Source organism: Eleutherodactylus coqui, chromosome 5 (genome assembly GCF_035609145.1).
Source record: "Eleutherodactylus coqui strain aEleCoq1 chromosome 5, aEleCoq1.hap1, whole genome shotgun sequence".
NCBI lineage: Eukaryota > Metazoa > Chordata > Amphibia > Anura > Eleutherodactylidae > Eleutherodactylus > Eleutherodactylus coqui.
Genome location: NC_089841.1, coordinates 74,396,120 through 74,413,574, shown reverse-complemented (window position 1 = coordinate 74,413,574; position 17,455 = coordinate 74,396,120). Strand labels below are relative to the sequence as shown.

General features: G+C 45.0%; 1 protein-coding gene across 2 annotated transcripts in view; it reads left to right on the top strand.

The window, feature by feature from the left end:
- ARL15 (ADP ribosylation factor like GTPase 15) overlaps positions 1-17,455 on the top strand; it is a 254,827-nt gene that overhangs the window by 74,937 nt on the left and 162,435 nt on the right. For both annotated transcript variants that reach the window (XM_066602734.1, XM_066602733.1), the window contains one exon: positions 16,313-16,457. In XM_066602734.1, coding sequence (XP_066458831.1) covers positions 16,313-16,457 — 145 coding nt within the window. The remainder of the gene's footprint in view (positions 1-16,312; positions 16,458-17,455) is intronic.

Below are 17,455 nucleotides of genomic sequence, written 5' to 3'. Positions count from 1 at the left end.
TAGTTGACGCACCTTTGACAGAGATTACAGCCTCCAGTCGTCTTGGGTATGATGCCACAGGGTTTGCTCTCCTGGATTTGGGGATGTTCCGCCATTCTTTCATTGTGATGGGTAATGAGGTGCGCTAAACGTGTTAAAATAGAGCAGACAGCGCTTTAAATTCTCTAGAAAGCGCCGGGTTGGAGTGCATGTCTGCGAGGCCCCAGTGAAATAAATGGGAGTGTTATACCGCGGCGCTCAAAATGCAATAATCGTGGTAAAAAACTGACGTGAGAGCGGCCTTAGACCCGAGGCCAAAACATTCAATCTTGGTTTCATCAGAGAATCTTGTTTCTCCGTCTCGGAGTCCGTTAGGTGCTCTTCGTCCGGATCTTCGGAGCTCAGCCAGAGTGACCTCTGGGTTCTTGGTCACCTCTCTAATCAAGGCCCTTCTCCCCGATTACTTAGTGGGTCGGCCAACATTAGGAAGAGTCCCGGTCGTCGCAAACTTCTTAAGAATTATGGAGGCCACTGTGCTCTCTCCAAAGGGTGTGCGTCTGTATTATGTATGGGAATATATGTTGTACTTGACCTTCTTAATATTTGTAATAGTATTAATAGCTTTGTCCACTTGGGATGGTCCTCTTTAAAGGGATATTTCTATTTCAGCAGATAAAGGTTTTCTTTTTTAAATCCATACGGTTTTCATGACCTCTGCTTGCTGTCATTTAATAGTAACATCTAGAGATGAGCGAGCATACTCGTTAAGGGCAGATACTCGAGCGAGTATCGTCCTTTTCGAGTACCTATCGTCCTTCTCGAGTACCTGCCTTCTCGTCAGAAAAGATTCGGGTGCCGGTGGGTGGGAAACGGGGGGGGGAGAGATCTCATCCACCCCCCCCTCCCGCTCGAGTGTCTGCCCTTAACGAGTATGCTCGCTCATCTCTAGTAACATCATTGTTTACTTGAAAGGGATAAAAGTCTGTCTGGGTCATGTAAACTAGAATAAGGAAGAGGAAGGCGCTCCACAGTACAGGGGACCTCTGTGACACAAGAGGGCGGAACATAAACAAGTGCGGGCACCCCTGGCCAGCTGTGGTTGTCCTGAGGCAGGTCGGCAGGAGAATCTCTACCCGATGCCGTGATGGATGGCAGGAAAGCGAGAGCTGTTGGTTCTGTTATTAACAACCCAATGATGACGGAGTGAGAAGACCAAGTTTATTGAAGGCTACACATCTTGGTGTCATATAGACGCCTTCATCAGGCCAATTACCACTAACCTATTACCAGAAGATGGGCATTGATGGTCATGTGTAGCCAGCTTCCGGCCGTGTTCACACGGGCTACTGCCATTTTGGTCAGTGAAAAACTGACCGCTTTCCATACGACTTTTTTATGTTTTACTGTGCACGTTTATCGCACGTTTTTTTCCGCTCTGCCCTTCCTGGTTCTTTGTTTTGTGGTTCCCATCGTACGCTGCGTTAATACCGCTTTACACGCACGTTAAGCTATTTGACGTTTGGTGGGCGGTATCAGGCGCACAATTCTCTGGTGGCGCAGCCATGTTTCATCAGTCCGTTGAGGATGTGCGGTAGACCAGCACCTCGTATTCTGTGACCTGATAGAGGAGGCCATGCTTTGTCCCTCATAGTACAGCAATGGGTCCAAAGGTCCTCCAGCTGTCGGTCAGCAAGCACAACTTCGGACATCTTCACTAACAGACTCAATGCTTCATATTTGCGGCAGACTCCGGTGCCATTTCTGAACCAGGCTTTCTTTAATACAACATGTTGCGGGTGGTTTTGCCGGCAAAGGCATTACCCGCTTAATCCAATAACACCCATTCATTTGGCTAAAAAAATAGATCACAGCATGTCCCTTTTTTCCGTTTTCTTTACATGTGTGGGGTTCCTTACATTGGACAACAGACGGACGGGATGTCTGTTCTGTCCGATCCAAGATGCACCAGAGAATGTTGGGCACAACTTAAAATTCATCTGTGTGCAAGAAGCCCAAGGCCGGGCTCACGTGGCGGATTTGTATTGCGGATTCCGTGATCACCATCTGAGCGCATAATTCGCGGTAAAATGCATGTTTCTCTTTTGTTCACAATCGTGGATATAAATTGCGTATTCTGCGAGTGGAAGAAAAATCACAGCATGCACCATCTTGCCGTGAAATCTGCATGGACGGCCTCTATTGAGGTCACTGTAGGCGTCCGGCTTTCATATGGACTGCGGATACGTGAACCATCGCTAAGGCCTCCATCACACAGGTGGTTACAGAAACACAAAAATTCATCCCAGATTCCGCCCCTTTTTAGCAGGTCCAGCATGCGTTATGCCAGCGTTATGGCTGCGTTTTCAGCAGAGCTTGATTCTACAGACGTTTACGAAGGATGCTGGGGAAAAAAGAAAATCAATACTTACCTTGCAGCGGCCTTTGGGGTCTCCGGCGCCACTCTCTGTGCCTCCAGGCAGGCTGCTGGGCACTTGTCAAGCCGGCAGAGGATCTTTTGCTAGTGACCAGGATTGGAAATCCCAACCTCCAGAAGGAGATTGCTCTGATTGGCGTAGTCGGGTGAGTGACACAGCTAGCAAAACACTTGACAAGTGCCGGCATCCTGCACGGCGCCCTGGAGAGTCCCAGCTAGGGGAGTATTCCTTTTTTTTTTTTGGTAGTGCAGCTAGTGATGGCATTTAGCGCTGCCAAACGTGGTACCAAGTTGAGCCACATTTTCAGCAGTGCTGAAACCGCTGCCCACTCATTTCAATGGGCGACGCAGAGATGAAAACAGCCAAAGGTAGAACATGGATCGCTGTCAAAGCACAGCGTTGAAGACCTTGTGTGAGCAGCCCCATTGAATTGAATGGGAGCCTTGTACAGTGTTTACTGTAGCGCTGAAAAGGCAGCACTAAACGCTGTACAAAACCGACTGTGTGATGGAGGCCTAAGTGACGGCACGGGAAATACAAATAAAACTGTACTATGCATGACCGCCTGCGTGCCTTCGGGGTCACGGTGACCGGAATGCGATCCGTTCGAGTGAGCTCTGCCTTGTCCTAGACAGATGCGACTGCGGTGGTGGTGCATGCACGGTGACTGCTGGGAGCCGGGGGCAGACAGAAGCACTGGTTGCAGACTCTGGAGGAATCTGTGCTACTATCTTACAGAAGATGGTGCCCTGTTGCTGCCCGGTATCCCTGGCTGTTGAAGTCTCCTCTTGTGTTATAATTCAGCCCAAGGAATAATATGGCTTCTAGCCGGCTGCTGCTTCCACGCTTTTTTTGCTTTTTTTAAAATAGATGACCAAGATGGATTTCACTTTGAACTGTCTGACACGGAGTCTCGGCTCATTATGTCTTCATGATCTTTTTTTTGCCTGTTTTACGGAATTACATTACCAATGGTGGGGAAGGGGGTAGTCATTCGTTAATATGGATGGCATAACAGGGTCTCAATAGCCGGCCGCTTTCTTCCTAGACCCATTTACTCATCTGCTGCTGGCAAGGCCTCTCTTTGTGAAACAAATCACTCATTTGTTTCGTGTTACAATGATAAGACTATGTGCGGAGTTGTGTCTGCGGCAATTTCCCAGTAAAAGGAGGAAAATCCTTTGCATTCCACTTGATTGTAAATGAGCAACTGGAAATTGCTGCTCCTGCAGACACCCTGCGCTTCTCGAAAGTGACCGTTGTACTCTGTCGGTAAGGGAAAACCATCCAGACTTAAAGGGCAAGCTGTGTGGGGCCGATCTTAGAGGGCTGTGTGCTGTAGTATATATATACAGTAAAAATGTCACTGTATGTGTGGAGTGTATGATTAGCGTGCCCAGCGCCCTCCTTTTCAATGTCACTGCCGTGGTTTGTACCATCCTGATGGATGCGGAATGGTCGCCAAAGTCTTAGACTACCAAAACACACTGCACATGGAGTAGTCTAAGTCTAGGAGAGTAAAGTTTCTCCTTGTGGACACTGCCAAGCTGGCTTAGGGAGTCTTATAGGCCAGGCAATGCTCCCTGGGAAAAGGGGTATGCAAATAAGCTGTCATCCTGGAGAAAGAAAGCTTGCTCTCTAGTGCCACCTATTGGATACCACCCTTATAAGTCCATTTTAAACATATAAGCCAAACCTGCTCCTTAAGAAAAAGAAGTCCATATACATACTGCTGTTCCAAGGTTTTTGCCCCTCATCCGTACACAGCAGGTACTGGTTGGCTGATTGAGAGACTTTTGACATGGATCTAGGCGAATTAAGACCCCCCCCTGTCCGTGAATTCATCCACTGTAAATCGCCAGCGAATCATGCAGGCTGAAGCTGGCCCAGTGTCCACGTACGGAGAATCATTGTGATTCTCCGCTCGCAGTGGGCAGTTCGCACCATTCTGGTAATTGCTGCGGTTCTCCACGGTCAGCCTATCTATTAGATTAGGCTGACTGGTGAAGAAACGTGTGCGGCTCCTGCGGCGGCGATCTGCTGTGGGACCTCGCAACGCCTGTGGACAGCCGGCTTAAGTATTTTTGTGGTAGTCTGAAACACTCCCCCATGATGTTTGGATGGAAGAGCACCGATGACGTCACCAGTGTCCATCCTCTATCTTCCCATGCTAGTACCTCGCATGGAAAGTAGGGATAAGGTATCAGACTACAGAAGCTCAGATTTTACTTATATGAAATGTGGACGAAACCTTCCCGATGCCCTCCTTTCAATGTTATCTATAGATTCTATATGTCTTACGAGATCTTTGAACGGAGGGTCAGTTTTTAATATAAGGGCATAGTCACACATACTGGTAGTGGTAGGATAGGAAGCGGAATCGCTACTGAATTGGCAGCAAAACTGCAGTTTTAACGCTCTTTATTTCTCTTAAAGGGGTGTTCCATAGCTGTGATGTTATATAACATTATGACTGCGGGAGGTCTGACCTCCCATTCACGTGAATGGGGCTGGATTGTAATGTACCATGGTTGCTGGCACAGCAGGTACAAGTGTCATTGTGCAAGTAAATCTGAAGAGTCAGCAGAACTCAACTGGTGCTGCTGCCCCTTCACATGGATGAGCATTGGCTTTTGCACTGCTACTACTTGGTGAACAATGGCATATCCCTCCACGTGCCATCTTGGCATTGTCCATTTGCAGTTGTACAGGAATCATGCCACTTCTGTCCAGGACTCATGTCTAGTATTGCAGCTCAACACCATTCATAAGAAGCATGGCTGTCAACAGCTTTGTCTGGAGTTTTGTTTTCTATTTACTACAATGTGAAACTATCCAATAGGTGGCACTAGAGAGAGTAAGCTTTCTTACTTCTGGATGAGAGCTTATTTGCATACTCTTTCTCCCAGGGAGCATTGTGCGGCCTGTAAGGCTGGGGTCACATGGGGCAGATTTGCAGGAGAAATTTCCATGCAGCAAATCCGCCTGCGGCTGCTAATCCCTTGGTTAGCCAGCCATGTTGACAAGATTTGTCAAAAGTGGATTCCCCGGCCGCAGTATGTCAATTTTTTTCCCCTTGCGGCTGCGCTCTCTTATGGGAGCACCAGCTGCAACGGAAAAGCGTGCGGGCAAGCCGCTCCAAAACCCGCGGCTATGTGCTGCAGGTTTTGAAGCACTGGTGGAAATCTCGCGGTTTTTCGCTGCGGCCAATCCGCGAGATTTATGCTGGGAATACGTCCCATGTGCCTTAGACTTCCTATGCCAACCTGACGATCGCCACAAGGAGAATCCTTATCCCAACAACCATTTGACTGATGTAAAAGGCATATTTTACAAATTATATTTATGAACGGTTAAGGTAATGTGCGCAGTACGCTTGTTTCCAATAAGGCCGGCTTGTTGCTCATCGCCGTACAGGGAAAGCCGACCATTTTGGAATACATAAGACTTTTTGATAGCTTTTTATTGCATTTTTTTCATGGAGACATGGTGAACAAAAAAAGCACATTTGTGACGTTCTTTATTTTTTTTCTGACTGCCTTCATCGTGCGGGTAAATAATGCATTACTTTGATAGATCAGACTTTTGTATTCAGCGATACCAAATATGTATTTTTATTTTATGATTTAGATTTTTTTATCATAAATGGGGCAAAGGTTTTTTTTTTTTGTAGTCCCCACAGAGGACAACAACTTGCGATGCTTTGATCGCTCCTGAAGTATGATTTAATGCCATAGCATTACATCATACTGCTATCGGGCAGGCAATTTATTAAGCCACCTCCACGGTGGCATTTTGCCAGGACAGCCCTGGGATCTTTCAGAAGGTCCCCAGCTGCCATGACACACACACTGCTTCCTGCAATCTCATTTAAATGCCGCTGTCAGATCTGACAGTAGCATTTAAAGGGTTAACAGCTCCGATCATCCGCGCGGCTGATCGGAGCTGTTGCTGCCGGGTGTCTGCTGTAAGAAACAGGCAGCGACCGCGCTGTATGAAGAGAGATCACCCTGCGATCTCCCTTCATACATACCCCGACACTGCAGGACATAAATGTACATCCTATAGTGGGAAGGGGTTAAAGGGATTCTGCCATTGGGTTCATGCTGCACAAACCAAGGTTAACATGAACCTGGGACAGGAATGTTTGAGGCCCCTGTATATGTTTTATTCTGAAACTCTATGGCATTTCAGAAAGGCATCCTTTGAAGTTTGACGGGACCTGAGTTCTGAGTCATGAGATGGGCCACGCCAGCCTGTTGCTTGTTGACTGACAGCCCTCTTCCTAAGGGAAGAGAGTTGTTGGTATTCATGCTGTCGGCGGGGAGAGGCTGGCATGGGCTTGCCCCGTGACTCAGAACTCCTTCCCTCGAATCAGACTTCAAAGAATGCTGCTTTTAAACACCACAGTGTTTCAGAATAAAGCATGCATGGGGCTAATGGGCATACCTGTTACAGGTCCATGCTGAACCTGAAGACCGAGGCCCTTTAACCCTAAAGGCCCAATGCACACGGGTCGATATTTGTAAACCGTCTCTCTCAACGTGTGTTTAGGTTCCTTTTACATGGGCTGAGAATTGCTGGCATGGGGAGGAGCATTCATTATTATGGATGAAGTGTTCACCAAACCAAAGTTTGGTGCGCTTGATCACTGTATTTAACACGCTGGATGATCTTGGCGTAGGCGCACTACATGAGCGGCGTAGAGCACCACAAAACTCATGCTGTGTCTGTATGATGGTTCATCCTCACAGAGCTGTCATTGGTTAGCTGTCCGTTCCCCCATTCACACGGAAAGATGTACAACTGACCAGCCAGCATTTTTCTTTTTTCTAAAAACGATATGAACGTTGGCCCGTTGATCGGCTACAATTTAGGTTGATCACTTATGCCCAATAATGGGGCTTCATAAAAGGGTCTAAAAGGGGTTGTACCAGAATAACAAGTTATCCCCCTATGATAGTGTTGCTGATTGGTGGGTGTCTCACTGTAGACACCCCAGTGATTTTAGGAATGGGGGTCCCATGTCCCCCTCGACACTGCGTAGATGCTTTTCCCACCCACAGTGACATCGCTGTGAATGGAGCACTGGCTGAACATGTGCAGTCAGCGCTCCATTTATTTCAATGGGGCTGACAGGAATACCCAAGTGCTTGCGGCTCAGCTATCTTTGCATTCCTATTGGGAATGAATGGGGCGCTTGCACAACCAGCTCTCCATTCATTCTCACTAAGAGGAGTGCAGTAAGCCTGCAGTGAGAAGGATGGGAGATGCAAGACCCCCATTCTTGGGATTGGTGGGGGTCTCAATGGTGAGACCCCCACCGATCACCAAGTTATTCCCTATCCTATTTATAGAGGGGATAACTTGTAATTCTAGTGGAACGTCTCAGCCTTTGATCCATAAATATCGAATTCACATTATGTGAAAGTAGTGGTTTTTTTTGGGGGGGGGGGGTTTCTTCTTTTTAATAAAATTCATTCCATTTTTTTATTTTATAACAAGGAATTTTTTTATTTGTGGGTGTCTTGTCATTAGTGACAACCTCTCGTATTACGTGTCACTTCAGTCCTATGATATTTAAATTTTCCATCCATACGAGCGAAAGAGTCATGCCATTCATTCTGTGTAAAGAAGTAAAAAAAAATCAGAATTGAGGGAGTTTGGAGAGAGTCTCTCTTCTTGATGAAACTTTTATGTTGGCTGTACGCAAAGCAGTTCAATAGGGGGCCCCACTGCTTTGATGTAATGCTGGAGTGGACTTTAATTGAAGACCGAGCGAGAGAAATATACTTAACTATGAAGTGCTCTGAATGCCAATTGGGGCTGTGTGAATTTTTGGGCATCTAGTGGGTTAAAACTCCAGAGACAAGCAGGTTCCTACGGGGTCTATAGCAGGTATTGCTGGTCCTATCCATTGACAACAATCATGGCACATTCCCCCCTTTTCTTCCCCAATCTTTCAGTTCACGCTTTGCTAAGTACTTACAAAGTCGGCCATTTCTTCGTTAAGGGCTACAGAAAATTGCTGGGCGAGCCGAGATTGAATTTTCTGTGTGTAGGACTTCATGAAGGAATTAGCATGTGCTTTGATCCCATTTGTGAATGGCACTGGGTAGGCTCTTATTGCTGTTTCCAGATGGTGTTACAGGGGACAAGCAGTTGTGTTTCAGCATTTCTCAATAGGCTGTCTAGACGGGCCTGGCAGCAGACAGATACAGCCACCCATCAAATTAGCGTTTGTCAGATTTATGTTAATAGTCTACCCAAGCCCCTTCCTGTTCTTGACATGAAGATTTATGTGCACAGATTTGGGCTGTAAAGAGAAATGTAACATAAAATCATAATGATAAGTAAAAAAAAACTTTGAATAAACTTTAGGGTTAGTTGTTATACTATTCTGCAGAACAAAGTCGGAGTAAATTCTTAAATGGATGCGGAAACTTTTTTGCTTTTTGTCAATTTTAGAAAAAAAAAAAATTCTTTCTTTTCTCCTGCTACATTGAGTAATTTGAACCTTTCTGTGCAGTGGGAATCACCTTTTGACAGGCACTAGCACCATTGTTTTTCTAAGTCTGACCCCTACAACTTTGATCGTGTTCTCGTTTACAGACTCGTCTGCGTGCATATTTTAAAACCTAGATAGCAACAAGTGTGAGAACAGTCTAGTCAGGTTTTAGCGCTGTGAAAAGGGAGAATATATTAAACGTGCTCTAGAATTGTTTTCTGATGTAAATGCCCTTATAATCTGTCACAAAGTGGTGGCGGTTGAGTTTTTTTTAAACATTTTTGTAATTTTTTTTTTGTTTTTTTTTTTTAAATCTTTCGACTTTTGAATGGAGGGCGTAATAAAATAAACGCCTCTGCACTATATATGACTTACACAGCACATTTTAGGGTGTCTTTGTAACTATTGAAATTATTGCGATGTTTATTGCACTCCTTCACCCTAAAAGTAGATCCAGCCAACTGCAGTGTTGAACATGCCGATTATTACTTTTTTTAACACTTCAGACTGGACTAACATTAAAAACGTCTAGAGGTGCGTTTAGGAAGAATGAGTATCGTCCCAAAAATCCTTCAACGTTGGGAGTCACAGAAATTATATCCCTGTTAAAATATAACTTTTATAGATATCTATTAAAACAATTGGTTAAATAGACAAGACACACATATAAAGGCGACCCACATGGCTATGGTTAATAAGACTCCATAGCACATGGGCGTCCACTCCAAACAATAGGGAGAGTTCTCATGAAAGTGTTGAGCTCAATCTCTTACTTGATGGTGATGTCTAGTAAGTGGGACTCTCAAAAATACACTCTCCTCATTGAGGTCATTCAATGAAGAAGTCCCTCAGTCAGGTTCTGGGTACTTCTTACTGTATTACTCCAGGCTGTAATATCCATATTTAGTACGCTAGCGATATATATTTCACTGTTGATAGTATCTAATATACTTCCTTCACATACGAGCACACACTCAGCCACATTCTCCTACACCACAGCACTCTGTCTGTTCTCCCCTTAGGCCCAATGTCCACGGGGAAAATAGAATTACCAAAACCGCGTGGGTATCCCGCACGCATTGGAAACCTTGCGCACCCACAGGTAATTAAATACCTGCGGTTGTCACTCTGTAGCATTACCTCACAATGCACCATACATATATTTTGTTCTTTTCGGGTTTCTGCTGCCTTCAGTGACTTAAAAAAAAATCAAGCCTAGAAGGAGTTGTCATTTTGCGACAAAACGCTGCATGCAGGTACATCTCAGATATGCAAATGATCTTGCCACCTGAGGCCCTAAAAGTGGTTTTACTTTTGGCCTATAAAAAGGCTCTCGGAGGCTCCTTGTGTTTAGTGACCTCTTTTTTGACTTGTGTAGAGCTTGTTGACCACTAGACTCTTTACGATGCAGTTGAAGAGCTCTTGCCCAGTTACCAAAGTCTGAGAGGGCACGTTACTGGAATGGGAGAAGCTGGATGGCCATATTGCTGGAATTGCCGCCACCTGGGCCGTTCTGACCAGACTGTCAGGTATTGGGACCCGTGGATGCGTGAGGGCATGTACACAAGGAGACTGGGCCCAGGATACCCTAAACAGACCACCAATAGGGAGGATCGTCTGACGATCACAAACGGCTCCAACTGTTTTGTTGTCCACCATCCAAAGATGGTTACAGGCCCCTGTGTCTGTTGGAACCATTCCAGACGCTTGGCTGCAGGATATTTGGTCTTATGGCTACCATTACATGTACTGCCTTTGACACCCACAGTCGCCTCTGTTTGAGGTGTCATGAATGATGAAGCCGTACTGCTGCAGAGTGGAACCGGGTTGTCTTCAGCGATTAATCTAGGTTTGGTTTGGGCACAGATGACGACCGTGTTCGTGTCTGGAGACCTATGAGTGAGCCCCTCAATCCCACCTTTGCTTAACTTTTAGACCATATTAGTAAATCTGCCCCACTGTTTGTCTAAGTTTTGTATAAATGCAGTAAAAATTAATTTTTCTTGTGCGGCAATAACTGCACCCATGAGAGACCGCCTTCCATATGGACAGGAAACGGGACATCCAAGATCTCAAAGACTGGAACACCCTCGTTCTCTTCAAAGAATCCTAGAATGGTAGAGTTAGAAGGGACCTCCAGGGTCATCTGGTCCATCCGCCTGCTCAGAGCAGGATTCACTAAATCATCCCATATTCAGTTCCTGTTTCCTGCCCATGGAAAAATTCTAGGATTCCTCCAGATCTCTCATGGGGTTGCAGAACCTCCCACTCCAAAACACTATGGGAATGAAGATTACCTATCTCATGTACATTTCCTCTAGGGAATGAAACCATAAAAATTATGGAAGTTTCAGATTCAGCACATGATCGACACTAAAAGCGCTGGGCAGACTCCATTGACCCAATTGTGGGTTTCTGTCTTATTTTCTGCAGTTTATCCATACAACATGGTACGAAGAATATCAATTAGGTTCTTAATGAGGTCTGTTAGTGTTATGAACCCATCCAAAAGCAAATGGTTGCCTGGACGCGGCGGATGGGCCTACATGTTTTGATCATAGTATGTGCTAAGAACCTTGCATTTTTGGTTATGTAGATATATATTTATTATAAGTTTATGCATTTTTATACCAATATCAAATGTGTAGGAGTTCAGTTACCACATGTTTTTACTTGAACCTAATTGAGCCTCCGATATGGTTGTGAACAGAGTCTCTGGCTCCTAATTGAACACTAAATATAAAAAAGAAAATGCACAAAGTTTCAAAGGCCACTCTAGCAAAAACTTGTTTTTCCATCCCTGGTTGCCTGTTGCAGTCTGGAGGTTATCTTTCTATTCCAGCCACTTCCTTGCAGTGCGGCCTCCTGTCTGAGGCTTATCGGCCACCATCTTGAAGCTGAGATTTTTACTTTCAGGTTCACATAGCATTAGTTAAGGCTGTACCATTTTACCTGCTAGGGGGGAAAGCTTATCACTACCTTTTTATATTAACCTAAATAAGCTACAGACAAATACACAGTCAGGTGAATGAGCTGTGATCTCCTCTATTATAATTGTATGACCAGAGCTGTGTGATCATAATCAGTAGCTGTGTGATAATCACTAGTAACTGTCATAGGAGAGTGTATGTCCCCCTCTCTGTAGTTCCATGTAATCGCATCACACAGACTAAGAATCTGACTAGTTTCAGAGATCATAACTCCAAGCAAATCTGAGCTGGTCAGAATTTAGATCGCATGACCATCTGAGGGTCTCATTCTCATATTATATATATATATAGTGATGGAGAGCTACTGAATGAACGAATGAATAAAATAATGACCTAAAGAACTGCTGGGACCTTTAAAGGACTACTCCAGTAAAGGAGTGACTCAGGAAGGCAACCCCATTCCACATGCCCTACTGGAGGCATATGAACACCATGGATCTGGGATCCCCCTCAATTATAGTGTGTGAAATACTACTTGCATGACTCTTGCTTTGGCAGACTCAATCTGTACTTGTGTTACATATGCATGCCCATTCGTTCCAATAGTTGGCATGCAATACTACATTTCCCAGACAGTATGTATAGTTTGCTGCAGCTTCCTCCGGTGATTGCTGATTCTTGGGCTGCTCACTGCAGTTTGAAAAGAGGTTGTCTCATGAAGTAAACCAATTTCATATCTTCTGCTACGCGGATCATACTCTGTTTCCTATTGCAATCAAAACTGTTAGAAATTTTTCACAAGTTTACTGTTCCTTTTAAGGCCATTTTATACAGACTGATGACCAAGTACGAACATTCTTGCGAAAGTTAAAATCATAGAATGGTAGAGTTGGAAGGGACCTCCAGGGTCATCTGGTCCAACCCCCTGCTCAGTGCAGGATTCACTAAATCATCCCAGGCAGATATTTGTCCAGCCTTTGTTTGAAGACTTCCATTAAAGGAGAACTCACCACCTCCTGTGGTAACCTGTTCCACTCATTGATCACCCTCACTGTCAGAAAGTTTTTTCTAATATCTAATTTGTGTCTCCTCCCTTTCGGTTTCATCCCATTGCTTCTAGTCTATCCTTGTACAAATGAGAATAGGGCTGATCCCTCTGCACTGTGACAGCCCTTCAGATATTTGTAGACCGCTATTAAGTCTCCTCTCAGCCTTCTTTTTCGCAAGCTAAACATTCCCAGATCCTTTAACCGTTCCTTATAGGACATGATTTGTAGACCGCTCACTATCTTGGTAACTCTTCTCTGAACCTGCTGCTGTTTGTCTGTCTTTTTTTCCCCATCATCATGCCCTGTGAATATGCCTGTGATTGGCCTATAAACATGTAGACATTCATCAAATGATCAGTTGTTTTCTGTGAGCACACAAATAATTGCTCATCGGTGGCCCATCCACCCCACATGTAAACTGCAAATGCTGCTGACAATGTTATCTGTATGGGGTCAAACTGTTGTATTGAAGGTAGTTCATCCCAGCAGTGCGCTGGGTGGATAGGCAACTTCCCCCGATGCCCCCCCAATGTCGTGATCTGGTCATTTTTATTCTCCCATATAAAAAAAAAGTTAGTATATAAAAATAGAAAGTGCCCAGATAAATGTTACAAAATATAGGGAATTTGGTGGGGCTCATCAACCACAACCAACACACAAAACGCATTTCAGCAATTGGTGGTTCTAACAAGTTCTTCGACCCTTCCAGGTACCATATAGTTTTCTGCAGGTAGGATGATTGTATCCTGAATTCAACAAAATACCTTTTTAAATATACTGATTATACAGTGTACACCGTTTTATGTAATGGTAATCGATTTGTTTACTTGAACCACGTTACACAATAAAACGAGTTTTTTTTTAAAAAAAAAAAGCTAGTTCCTCCCCTATACTACTGGCCCTCTGCTTCATGTAAACCACACTAATAAGCAATCAACATGCTGTAGTATTGATCGGCGCTCACTGAATGGGTAGAGGATCAGTCCACGCATAAAGGCTTTTAGGATGGCTTCAATGGAATCCAAGCAATCTTTAGATAAGCAGGCATCAAAAGGATATGTGCCCTTCATCTACTGGAACTGGCAAGGAAAGAGTGGTAAGTTACAGCTGTGTTCACCCTTGGCTCTGCTTCAGTTTCATTAATAAGGAATCTGTCGGCTCCTATGAGACTCATATTCTGAATTTATGGGTTCATGGGAACAAAACAAAATGCAATTGAGGTTGCAAGTATTAGGCTGGGTTCCCACGGGGCGGATTCCCGACGCAAATCCCGCGGTTTGGCCGCAGCAAAAACCGCAAGACTTCCGCCGGGAGAACCGCCCGGCTTTGAAGCGGCCCGGCCGCTCGCTCTTCCGCTGCGGCCCGGCCGCTCGCTCTTCCGCTGCGGCCGGCGCTCCCATAGAGGAGAGCGCGGCCGCAGCGGAAAGAAAAAAAGAATGGACATGGTGCGGTCGGCAAATGTGGACGAGACTTCTGAGAAATCTCGTCCACATTGCTGGTTAATCCCGGGATTAGCGGCCGCATGCGGATTTGCCGCGGTGAAATTCCGCGCGGATTTGCCGCGGTGAAATTCCGCGCGGATTTGCCGCGGTGAAATTCCGCGCGGATTTGCCGCGGTGAAATTCCGCGCGGATTTGCCGCGGTGAAATTCCGCGCGGATTTGCCGCGGTGAAATTCCGCGGCAAATCCGGTCCGTGTGAACCCGGCCTTAGGGCTTATGCCCATGGACGGATATTTGCTGCGGGCGTCCACACTGCGGGTCTGCAGAAAATGGTGCCCACAGCATGCTTTGGGAAATCAATTCTTCCAGCACACTTGCAGAAACCAATTGCGGTTTTCTATAGTTCTCCCATTCTGTGTGCCCACTTATGTAGTCTGCTGGGCGTATGCAACTGGTGCTTTGACGTAGTACAGCGGTGAAACGCCAAGGAGGGAAACTATAATACGTCCCTGGGCTCATAGATGCTGACAGATTGCCTTTAAGGAATCAAATTGCTGAGAATACAAAATTGATACATTTTTACTCCATCCAGTAAAATGTTGTAAAATTAGAGAGCCATTGGGCAGCGGATAGCCAACAGATGGCAACCCTCACAGGTGTGCTTTTAACCTGGGAGCCATATCTCGTACCATTCATCTTGTTGAGTCAAGTCATTGGTATGTGATGTAGACTTCCCTGAGACGAATACAATTTAGTAGAATCCTCCAACCTAGATCTTCAAAGGCAATCTTCACCCCTGCAAATCCACCTTTCTCAAGATTTTCAGATCTTCCACCTCGACCTTGCGTATATTTTGCTCCACCTTGGCTCTCCATGTTTGCGTTTCTTACTGTAGAGCATTTAATATTTCCAGTTACATTACGGATGTTGTACTCCATAACGCAGGGGTTCAGAGAGCTATAAAATTAGCTGGCAGCATTGATTGTTTCTTCCTCGCTCCTTTCCTATCAGACTCTTACCTGTTTGCATCAAGCGGACTGTGATCACAAATGGATTATGCATCCCTGAGATCCAATAAAAGGCCTCTAACCTGATGCAATGAGCTTCAGCTTGTTCTGTGTATGTTACGGTTTCCACTTGTCTGGGTAGTAGAAAGTAAGGAACGGCTCTATGCTTTTAACATGTGTTTAAAGCAATAAATGCTGTTACAGGGCCCCGCTCAGTGCGGGAACCCTACATCAGCAGAACAGATCTCAGTGACTTCTCTGCAGGCGCGGACACATTCCTCAGATGTGGTGGGTTCCAGCCCTTGTAGTACGGGGTCTATAGATCATTATGAAGCAGAGGTGGTCGTAATAATGCAAATCTCAGGGGCCTAGAAGATCAGTCTTGGGTGAGGGCTAGACTTCCTAAGGCCAGTTTCAGGCTGCCATAATGCAGCCACATTTTAATATCCATTTTATGTTGTCAAAAGCCAGCCGATCTACTTAAAGGGCCTTATGTATAAAAAGTCCAAGACCGGGGCTATTGAGTTGGTAAACCAAACCTCCAACTCCTCAATTTTCTTAGACTCCAACCCCTAATACATGACTCGTGTTGTAAGTGATGAATTTACTGTATTAAAATAGTCGCTTCAGACTTTTCATCTGAGAAGGGCTAAGATCTGAGAACTAAAAAGTCTATATTCTGTAACACTATGAAGGTGCATTTCCATGGTCTTGGTGGGTTTCTCTTCATTTTTGTATTTTATTGCCTGACCTCTTAGCGTTAGTGACCTTGTGTTTGTATTGACCTCACTCCATTGCTCGACTGTAATTTCCTAAAAGTTGTGTAATCTCGTCTGCTGCTTATTTTTCTGGTATTTCATGGTTACAGTGGTGTTTTTTGTGACGTGACTCTTATATACTGAACATACTCCATACGAAGCCATAAATGGTGCCTCATCTCTTTTTCTGATTTTGTATTTGCAGTGTTTTCGAGCCCTCTGTTGTAAGGGTCCTCCACCTCCTCGGCCTGAATATGATATTGTATGTATAGGACTCACAGGATCTGGGAAGACGAGTCTTTTAACGCACCTGTGCAGCGAGAGCCAAGACAACATTGTGCCTACCACAGGTAGGTACCACTACTCCTTTTTTTTTAAAACTTTTTTTTCTTTTTTGTGATTGATTTAGTTCTCTCTTCCACTAACACATGTAATAAGATGCAAACCCAGGGACCACCCTTCCATTTCTTTAGTTTAGTCATAAAGTACCAATTAGACTTGGTTCATGTCCGAGTCCTCTGTCAGAGATATACATTAAATGTATTTCCCAATATTTACCTCTTATGGAAGGCTTTGATGTATAGAACTGTATAGGTGCTCAGTACCATGTCCTATATTGCCCATAAAGCCACTTTTTAAAAAAAATTTTTTTTTGCTGAACACACTTTAGAATCACTGTTATGACTGCCGGTCAAGGCCGATGGCATCCCTAACATCCTCTTGCCATCAACCATGGCCACTGCTATGTCACCTGTGGCAGATGCTGCGTCCTTCCTTCGACTGTCACCATTGATCAAGGTGTGCATGTCCAGGCCTCTCTTAAAGGGCCAGCAAGTGCACCTAGTTCCTAGTGTACAACCAATCCACATGGGCTACAGTCTATTTAAGCTACCCTTCCCTGCTGAGCAAATAGTCTCCTGCTGTGTGAAGATGTTAGGATGCTTTTCTCTGATCTTTTAGTTTTAGACCAGTGCCTGTCCTACTTGGCTTTTTGGTTTTACCCCTCTTGACTTCAGATAGTTCATTGACCATGGTTTTTTAAAGCCTACTGCCTGCCCTGACACTTGGCCTTCTTGACTACGCAATATACCTGCCTGTCCTGAACTACGTCTGTCTACACCCTCTTGTACAGTGTTGCTCAAGAGTTTAGTTGGTCCTGCTCCCAGCTCAGTTTTTTAACTAGATCTCTGACTACACCCGCTGCTACCACAGTACAATATTCCTGACGAAGTTGCGTTAGTTGCTCCTTAACAAAAACTATTTTGCCACATTGAAGACCAGATCCCAATTGGTGGGGTTAAAAGGTGAAAATGTGGATCTTAGGTGCAGCCCTCAAATCTAGCCCTAA